Source organism: Geospiza fortis, unplaced genomic scaffold (assembly GCF_000277835.1).
Source record: "Geospiza fortis unplaced genomic scaffold, GeoFor_1.0 scaffold35, whole genome shotgun sequence".
Taxonomy (NCBI): Eukaryota; Metazoa; Chordata; class Aves; order Passeriformes; family Thraupidae; genus Geospiza; species Geospiza fortis.
The window spans coordinates 243,517-253,774 of record NW_005054453.1 but is presented as its reverse complement, the minus strand read 5'-3'; the positions used below and the strand labels follow the sequence as shown (position 1 = coordinate 253,774).

The 10,258-nt window shown below is 47.6% G+C and overlaps 1 protein-coding gene across 1 annotated transcript in view; it reads left to right on the top strand.

Annotated features, from left to right (window-relative positions):
- MAML3 (mastermind like transcriptional coactivator 3) overlaps positions 1-10,010 on the top strand; it is a gene marked incomplete at its 5' end in the record, with an annotated part of 201,904 nt that extends 191,894 nt beyond the window's left edge. The window contains 4 exon segments of the mRNA XM_031062601.1: positions 884-948; positions 950-1,121; positions 3,217-3,304; positions 5,957-10,010. Coding sequence (XP_030918461.1) covers positions 884-948; positions 950-1,121; positions 3,217-3,304; positions 5,957-6,948 — 1,317 coding nt within the window.
- Between the last annotated feature and the right edge of the window lie 248 nt (positions 10,011-10,258).

The following is a 10,258-nucleotide window of genomic DNA, read 5'->3' as shown; positions in this document are numbered from 1 at the left end:
TTCCTTCCTTCCTTCCTTCCTTCCTTCCTTCCTTCCTTCCTTCCTTCCTTCCTCCACCCCTCCCTCCCTCCACTTTCTTCTGCCACTTCCTTCCTTCCTTCCACCAGGACGCACATGGGATTTCCTTTCCGACCTTTCCTCGGTGCTTTTCCCAGCACTAAAAGGCAGCAAGTTGGATTTAGAACACGAAGAGAGAGCGGGGTGTGTGCAGGGAAGGCGCTTGCCCTGATTCCTTCCAGCCACACACACTGGTGCAGTGCTGCAGGATGGAAATCTGGGATAAACACCTAATGGAGTTAAATCCTGAGGTTCTGGGGAACAATTAGTGCTGCCAGCTCCCACTATTCATTGTGTGCACCTAACACCTTGGCTCCTCAATCCAGAGGGCTGTGGTAAGTTGCTATGTTAAATGAAGAGAGGGAAACAGAAAGGAAGAGAAAATATACTTGTCTCCTTGAGAAGGGAGAAAAAGTTTAGAAAAACACTACTCTGAAGCAGGAAAAAAACTTAGCTCACAACTTCATTATTTCACTAGGAATTAATTATAAAGCGCTCCTGCTTTACCTGAGGGGCTTTGAATTGCAGGAGAAAAGAGGAACCTATTCCCTGTGGGGAGCAGTCCATGGCTCGGCCGTGCTCCAGGCGGGACGCACAGCCTCTGTGCCCCCTGAGCCTGGTGAGCTGCATTCCCTGCCCATGGAGCAGGCAGCAACGAGGCATTCCCTGTCTGTTCCTCAGCCTGGTGAGCTGCATTCCCTGCCCGTGGAGCAGGCAGCAACGAGGCATTCCCTGTCTGTTCCTCAGCCTGGTGAGCTGCATTCCCTGCCCCTGGAGCAGGCAGTAACGAGGCATTCCCTGTCTGTGTGTCTGTCTCCCTGCACAGGAGCACCAGGCGGGACTGTCGCGGCCCGCGGGGCCCCTGCCGCCGCCTGTCCCGGCGGGGTCTGGCCACAGGCAGCAGCTCCGGGGGACACTTCCTGGGCAGCCAGCCCCAGGCTGCCATCATGAAGCAGATGCTGATGGAGCAGAGAGCGCAGCTCCATGCGATGGAGCAGCAGAAGCAGCAGTTTCTCCGCGAGCAGAGGCAGCAGCAGCAGCAGCAGCAGATCCTAGCGGAGCAGGTACAGTATCCATCGGTCTCCAGTGCATCTGGGATGGGCACAAGCACTGCAGGCAGTGCAGCACCAGCCCTTCCTTCTAGATTTGGGAATTCTCTCCCTGTGGGTCCTGTCAGGGTATTTCAGCAATGCTTGTCAAAGAAGAGGCAACAATCAGTCCTACCATTAGCTTGGCAAATATTACCCCTGTTTCCAATGGTGCGCTTAATAGTCACGTTGGATTTTGGGCACTGGAAAAGTTAGCTCTTAACCTGGCATCTGATGGTGCATTTAGTCCAGCAGAAGCAGACTCAGGAGCAGTTACAGTCACAGGTGCTCCCCCTTAGCTCTAATTGTGGTCTTGCATTGGCAAAATCTGTGCCCAGCTGCACAGTGATCTGGGACAAAGAATGGACATGGGTTAAAAGAAGACTTCGCAAAGAAAAATGTTACTGTTTACCCAGGCCAATTCCTTAATCCAGTTTATTGAGTGCCAGGAGGAGCAATTAGGTGAGATGAGGGAGAGACAGCAGCGAGGGGAGAACCAGAGACTGAAGTGGGAGAGCAGTACAGCCGCCTCTGGCAGTGGCAGTGTGGCAGAGCTGCACTGGAGCTATAACCTGGCTACCTGAGCTCCTGGGCTTTGCCATAGGGATGTTAAACTGTGCAGTCTGAACAGTGGTGTGTGCTTAATTCAGGTGTCGTTTTAAAGCAGCCCAAGAGAAAGCCAGTGGAAAGTCACACTGTTGAGTTCCTACAAGATCATACCCAAGTTTAAAGTTGCAGCCCCCTAATGTTACTTAGATAATGCTCTGGTAGGTCAGCAGTTCCTTTAAGCTCCTCTTCTCCTCTCTTGCTAAGGAAAAACAGCTTAAGACCATCTGCTTAAATTTGTGTTAGAACACATGCATGCCATGTAACCACAGAAATCCCCCCTTTCTCTTGTTGCCCCTGAGAAACAGAAAAATTTACTCTCAGTGAACAGGAAGGATGCTCCTAGAAATATTTAGGATAAAGAAGCCTGAGCTGATTCAAGCATGAACAAGTGCATGAGAGTGAGGATGCAGTAATGCATCCCCTGGATTGAGCCAATTCACATGCATAAAGCCAAGAGCCAGTAAGAGCCAAGAGCCACTTGGATGCTGAATGCAAGCCTAAAAGTGTTAAAAGGCCACCAAGCTGAGGCTGTCAGGTGTGCTGACTCACCTTTCAGACACGAAAAACGGTGAAGTCACAGTCCTCAGGCTCCCAGCTTTGGGGTAGTTTGTGCTTTACAAGAGTCCCTCTTTCTTTTTGATAGTGTGTAACACATAGTTATGAACACAGGGATTAGCACTTCCTTCTTTCCTGTCTCTGCCATTCTCCTGCCTTTGTTACACATCCCTGGTTTTGGACACAGTATTTGTACAGCTGCAGGTGATGCTCCCAGACATGCCCTTTCAGCCCTTCGTTGAGTACACTGTAGCATCTGAAAGCTCTGTTTTTATAATCAGCCCTTGGTTCCACTTTAAAATATTCACCAGTGTTCGTAGAGAACAACCACAGAGGATCAGCGTGGTCTGGATCAAGGGAGCATTTTGCAGTCACCACTCCCCAAATATCATTCACTGAAGCACAAGAGGGAATGTGCCTTAGGAATCCATTTCTGGTTTGGCTCAGGAATGCTCCAAGGCTGCAGTGCTTGGGTCAGGATGCAGTAATCCTTGCAGCTGAGTGTTATAAGTGCAGCCATGGAGCAAAGTCTTGCACCAGGAGCACAAGCCTCTGGACCTTGGCAGGACTGAGGGTGTGTGGCTACAGCTGCCCTTAGACCTAGATGGGCAAAGTTAGTTCTCCTTTCTGCCTGAAGACAGTTCAGCTCATGCTGTAGAGGTCAGGGTGAAATGGCTGTAAGCAAGGAGTGATGATGATCTTGGCCTCGGTGCATGTTCCTTTTTGAGCCAAAAAGAGTCTGGGTGCTGAGTAGCCCAAGTGCTCTGAGGAGGACTCCAGATGACTCTGCCCGTCTCTCCAGAACACCTCACCAAATAACCACTGCAGGTTCTGCAGTTTTGCCACCAGCCTGTTAATTAATTAATCATCTCTTTCTCTTCTGCTTTCTTTCTGTCTTCATTTTCAGCAGATGCAGCAGCAGTCACATTTGCCTCGGCAGCATCTGCATCAACAGCGAAGCCCATATCCAGTGCAACAGGTCAGCCAATTCCAAGGTAAAAATCCAATTGTTTTCCCTGTTTTGGAGTCAATGCCCTAAAGGTAGCGACTGTGTGAAAGCTTGTGCAGTTTGTGACTACTAGGTTTAAAGCAGTGTACCAGAAGAGGAATACAGGCTGTTGCACACACCACATATTTTACCAAAGACAAATGCCCAAGTTTGCATATTCAGTTAAGTTTGTATTTTCCTTTCTGCTCTCTTCAGTGAAAACTGCTTGCTTTTTCTTTTTTTCACACTTTTTTCGCCTCCTTTTTTTAATGACATTTGTTTTGCCTCTTTAACATCCAGATGTCATCGATTCATTCATGGATTTATCTTGTTGACCTCTACTCTTATGAGGTTTTTTTCCTGCTAGCATTTCTGACTGTATCTTGGTTTTGCCCCTCCTTCATTCCCCACTTTATCTAATTCAATAAGCAGAGAATTTAAGAGAGGTCATCCTTATCTAGAGAAGGGACTGATAAATGTCAGGTGTGGGGAACACAGTAAAATATATGAGATGTAAATAGAGGTTACAAGTATTATTTTGATGTGCTCCCAGGTAACTGAAGAATGTAAGTGCACTCATTTTGGCTTAGGAAAAGAAGTTAATTCTGAGCTTTTTAGGTGAAAAGCATCAGCTGAAGTCTTCACCAACCATGATTTCTAGATAGACATGAAATGAACACACACTTGTGCTGTATATTCATGATAATACCATGTAGATGCAACAGAAAACAAGGGAGGCAGTTTGGACATTCCACATTGCCATTCTGGTTCCCAGGACGTGAACAGGCAGCCACATCTTCTGCTGGCATATATCAGGGTGGCTTCTTCTAATCACCTCCTCGTTTTTATCTTTGGCACCATAAGTTCTGTATGGAATTACTTTTTCCCCCAATAATTCATTTCCAAAATCGAGAAGTGTGTGTGCACAGCCATCCACTGAGATGCACACATACAATCTCTCTGCATTCATGCTTCTTTGAAACACTGCCTTTGAATGTATTATTTAAATTAAAGAGAGAAGAGTTTAGGCTAATCTGAAAGAGCGATGAATTCATTTTCATAAATGAACTAATTTAAATAGTTCACCATTTTTTCCTTTTTAGTCACATGAACGTAATCCAGTGCAGTAGGTTATGTGTAAATGAGACCAGAAGGTGGCCTAAAACCTTGAAATCTGTTGCATCTCTCTTTTAACTACTCCTTGTCTGATCTCCTGTCACTTATGCCATGTACAGTAGTTAACAAAAGTAGTATGTGAGCCACTTGCTGTTAGTGACTCTTTCGGAGCTTTTCAGCTGCCATTCTCAATTAAAAAATAGCTAAAGATGCATTAAGATTTTAACATTATCTGTTTCTTAAGCACGTGCTCGAGTCATCATAAAAAGACTGTTTCTAATCATGAAAGCAGCTGATCTAAGTTAAGAAAAATCAAGGGAACCCCAGTGCCAGTCATTAAGAAAGCAGTTTGATAGCATGAATAAAGTAAAAGCTGGCACTACGCGTGGCCTGTTCCAGTGAGATCCAGATGGTCTCACTTCATGCTACAAAATGTTTCATTTCCAGCTGCGTGCTGGAGCTAAAAGCATCCACCATTAGCTTGTGGTGCTCCAGAAAATGGAGTTGTAGCCAACCTCTGCCTTATATAATAGAATTACATGTATAGAAATGGTGCTTCCTTTGTCCACCTGTTTCTCATGGAAACCAAGCCAACATCAATAACAGGGACCAGTGTTCTCCACTCCCCACGGATGTTCAGGGATGTTGTCTGCCACTGAGGGACAGCAAATAGGAGCTGATTAAAGAACATTGAGATTCTGTTGTACAGTTCTGAACTCTTAAGCAATGATTTTATATTTACACCTGGCATTTAATTACATTTGAGCCTGGAACAGTTGTGTGCCTCATACACTGAGCTTCCCCTGCTGAGTGTTGTATTTAGTCAGTGACTCAAATCTGCAGCATCTGACTATTTAGTTAGTGACTCTGACTGGTGTATTTGGTAGTGACTCAAATCCACAATGAACCCGTGGCATAATCTGAGCTCCAGGTAACTGTCTTTATTTAAAGATAGTAAATATAGAAGCATATTGGCTTCCCAGAAATCAATAGCTCTCCCCTACCCCTGAAAGTAAGACACAAGCATGGTTAAGTTATCTGTCACGGTGTGGAATTTAACAAGGCTAGGATTTTCTGGTTTCCCATCACTGGCCTAAGGTGAAGTAAAATGTGCTTATAGTATTGATTCACTAATACACTCTCCCTGCTTTAAATGTCCACAAAAACCCGATTTTTCTTCTTTCCATAGAATGAATCAGTAGCTATGCTATAGAAAATCCATTCATTAATGCCTCCTGAGCTATTAAAAGAATTGATTGGCCTTCTGAGACTGACATTTCCATTTTCAAGGCTTACTTTTGAAAGACAATGGAGATATTTAAAGGAGAGCTTCAAATGGTAAACTGAAGTTCAGCTGCTTTGCTGCTAACCAAGAAGACCAGTGGAAGTTTTTCCATTTGCTTACTAGAAGCTGGATTAGGTGTAGCTGAAGAAGATAAGTGCTGCTGAGGATGCTCCTACAGTTTGTCTCTTATGCAAAACTGTGTTAATTAAGATTTGCAGGCTTGTGGGCTTTTCTTACCTTCGTCCCCTTTTGGTGCAGGTTCACCGCAGGATATAGTGGCTGTGAGAAACCAGGCCGCGCTGCAGAGCATGAGGACATCCCGAATGATGGCCCAGAACGCGAGCATGATGGCCATGGGTCCCTCCCCAAGCTCGAGCACGCTGCTCACCACCGCGGGCCAGTCGGACATGGGCGTGACTCCTTACAGCAATGCCTCTCCCAGCCAGCCAGGAATGTACAGCATCAGCACGGGCATGAGCCAAATGTTGCAGCACCCAAACCAAAGTGGCATGAACCTGGCACAGAGCACGGGCCAGGGAACCAGGCAGCCTGCCTCTGGACAAGCAGTGGGAATGGTTGGCAGTTTTGGTCAGAACATGCTGGTAAACTCTGCTCTTCCCCAGCACCAGCAGCAGATGAAAGGACCTGTGGGCCAGGTCTTGCCAAGGCCACAAGCGCCACGCCTTCAAAACCTGATGGGGACTGTCCCTCAGGGAACACAGAACTGGCAGCAGCGAGGCCTGCAGGGCGTACCTGGAAGGACTAGTGGTGAAATGGGGCCCTTCAGCAACGGCCCCACGTACGCCATGCCCTCGGGGCAGCCCCTGCTGCCCAAGCAGCCCTTCCCACAGGGCCTCAGTCAGACAGTGCTGGACACGAGCGGCACCGTGAGGGCCGTGAACCCTGCGCTGGGGAGGCAGCTGCTGCAGCCCCTACCTGGGCAGCAGGCAGGCGGCCAGGCCAGGCCCGTGGTGGTGCCAGGAATGAGCCAAGGGGTCCCTGCCATGCCAGGCTTCGGCCAGCCCCCAACGCAGCAAATGCCAGCTGGTACCTTTGCTCAGAGCAGCCAAGGCCAGGCCTATGAGAGGAATCCCACTCAGGACATCTCTTACAACTACAGTAATGGAGGAGCAGGGGGGTCGTTCTCCAGTTTAGCAGAGGGCACAGACCTTGTGGACTCCATTATTAAAAGCGGACCAGGGGATGAGTGGATTCAAGAACTTGATGAGTTGTTTGGAAACCCCCAGTGAATGGGATTGTACAGTCTGGAGCTTTGGTTATGTTTTGTTACGTTTGAACAAGCAAAGAGGAAGTCAGATGTTCTCCCCATCCCTGGATTGTTGGTTTTTGTTTGTGTTGGTTTGGCTTGGGGTTATTTTGCGGTTTTTTTGTTTTTAATTGTGCAAACCAAGCTGATCTGTAGCCAGCTTTGGAAGATTCAGGGGACGATGAAAACATCAACATCCCAAAACTGTCACCAAGCAATCTTTGTTCCAGGCCAGCGCCCACTCTGTGTGTGTGTGTGTGTCTGTGTGTGTGTGTGTGTGTGAGTGAGAATGGAGAAACTGGAAAAGCCAGCTGATGTGTCTGGCTGGGAAGATTCGTTCTCCCGCCACTTAAAACAAGGCTTCATTGCACAGTGGTGAGGGGTGGTCCCAGTGTGTCCCACCTCTTAGGACTGTGCACGTTGCAGCTTCCAGGGAAGCAGAGGAAAGAGCTGGGAGCAAAGCCTACAGACACTCAGTGGTGACTGCACAGCCCTGGTCAGAAATGGGCTTAACCCCGGGGCAGGCAGGTCTGGGGGAGCCATGGCCAGGCCATGGGGCTGGCTGTGGGCCGTCCTGAGGGAATGCACAACACTCACATGGCAAACCTGAACAATCACAGGCAGGTCACCGTTTTCATTGCAGAGTGATAAACCCCACTACAAGTGCAGAAGAACATGAATTTGGCAGTGTTGTGAGGGCAGATTGATTATGTGACTGCTGCTGGAGACAGCCCAGTGCTGGGTTAACTTAATGAACTGCTTAGTCCCCTCGGGACTTGAAATAGTGCTTCCCAAGTCAGAGCACTTGGCATGGCCCAGCTGTCTGGGCTGCTGAAGGGCTGAGGGGTACCAAGAGACATTAGCAGAGCTCCTCAGCTGGTGCCTCCCTCTCCTTCCTCCCCAGGGTGTTCTCAGTTCACTCCCTTCCCCTCCTGTTCCTTCAGTGTGAAGCAAGCTAAGCTGGCTGCACTTCTTTTTCAGGCAAGCCACAAAGGGCCAGGCAGGGGAGGACAAAACAGGCATGAGAAAACATACAGTGAGGGTTTGGCACACAGGAAGACTTTCTCCTCCCCTCTAGAAAAGCCCAGGTTTGGTGGGTAGTATTACCCCAGGGTGTCTGGGCTCTCGATGTGATATATTCAGTTTTTAACAGATGTTTGCTCTAATCTCTCTGGTTTGCTGGAATAAAATTCACTGCAGTATTTGAAGAACAGGAGTCAGTGAAGGAATACTGTAAAGAACATTCATGAGTGGGTAAAATAATTGGTATTGCAAACATGGGATCTGCCCCAATAAGGTTTTAGATAATAGGGATGCATCACTGTCTCCACTGTTTGGACCTGTGATGAAGTTGTGATAGATCTCACACAACACTGAAGTCACCAGCCATTCTGAGTGTGTACAGCAGGGTTCCCAAACTGCAGCTGGAGGCTGTTTTCTGGAACCTATTACCTCTTTAGAGTTTTCAGCTGAGGGCTGCTTATCAGGTTATATAGTTGTGCATATAAAATTGTTGACATGACACACAGTCCAGAGCTGTAGCACCCTCTGGCCTAGTGCTGGCCTCTGAGAGCCATGAGTCGTGCCCTGCAGCAGTGTACTAGTGCCAGTCCCAGTTCCCCAGCTCCTGGTCACCTCCTCTTGTGCTCTTCTCCCTGGGCCCAGTGATGCCAGGTGCTGAGCCTTGGCACTTGGCTCTTCCATGTCCTGCCTTTCCCATGGAGCACAGACATGCATCACATTAAAGAGGGAGAGCAAATGAGTCTGGAACCATCTCTGTGCCCCCTTGAGGCTCCCTTTTGAGCAATTTCCCTTGCTGGGCTTGCCTAGTGGGGGGAATTACCTGTTCTAAATGCTGCGATGCAGCAGGACAAGCTGCATTTTTAATGTGTTAAAGGTGAGCCATCAATCCAACCTGCCCTGACTGCTACATTTTTTTAAATGGCTTTAACCTCATCTCTTTCAGCTGACCCCTTTATAAAATACAGCACAAGGGCCAATTCCAGCTCCTGCTGAGGATGATGAGCATGATTAGCATGCCTGCTGCTTCAGTAGGAGCCAGGTTGGGCCCTAATTCCGTGAAAGGGAGCACCAGCCAAAGTTTTTGGTTCATCCTGTGGGCCAGCATGTCTTGGGCAGACTGGAAGGGACAGGCAGTGTTGGGTTGGACTCATATAAAGCCCAGAGGACGCACGGCTTAGCAGGGCAGAGCCTGGGAGAAGCAGCAGGCTCCCTGAAGGGAGCAGGGGCCGTGGCTCCGTGTGTGTCAGTGCGAGCACGGGGCACACACGTGTGTGACAGGGCTGTGGCAGGGTGCAGGGCAGCCACCCTGCTGGGGACAGCACAGCACCCACTCCTTGTGAGAGCCACCAGGGCTCACCTCAGCACAGAGGGGAAAGGGGAGCTCAGAAACACACGCCCACCACACACTGGGGAGACGCAGGCCTTGGTGATAAATGCTGGTCAAGACGAGTCTCTGTTGTCTTTGTAAAGCTCCCTCCAAATACTCCATACTGGGATCAAGTTCTAGAGAACGGATTTTATTAGATTTGGGTTGATTGGGGTTTTTTTTTTTTTTCCTTTCTTACTATGGTGCTGATGTACATGTAATGTTTTAAAAAAAGTCACTTGTAAATATGTTTTTACAATTCTACAGATATCACTGGGTCTACTATCTGTAAAATATATACATATAAATATATATATATAAATATATATATATACTGTTTGTTTAAAATAGAGTATTTTTATTTCATTCCTTGACTCATCCTTACTGCAGTGGTATTGCACTTCAGATGACATCTAATTACTAATTTGTACTGTATCCCTGACAGCAACTTGCTCCATTTTATTCAGATTTTTCTAGTTTTCTGGTTTTACTTTGTACATTAAGCATTGCTTATTTCCTTTTAAGACCTGTACAGAGTCTGAAAACGTAGAAAAATACCTGATGTTGCTTTTAAAGAAAAAGAAACAAAACAAGAACAAACAAAATGAAACGAAAAAAACCAACCAAACAAATAAAAGATGGTTAAATGAGTCATATACCTGGTGTATATGGATCATGTCTTGCCCCACCCTTGCGCCTCAGTGAGCAATCTTCCATGGAGGGGAGGGAAGCTGCATGCAGGCAGGTCTGAATCAGCAAAAACAGGGAGTGGGGAGCTGCTTCCAGGGGAGGAAACAAGATGAAGAGGAGGTGGGGAAGGGAGAAAGTGTAGCTGGACATAAAAGCTGGAGAAAACTGGAAAACTGGAGAAGGATAGAGACACAGGCTTAGGGTAATTCCCTAT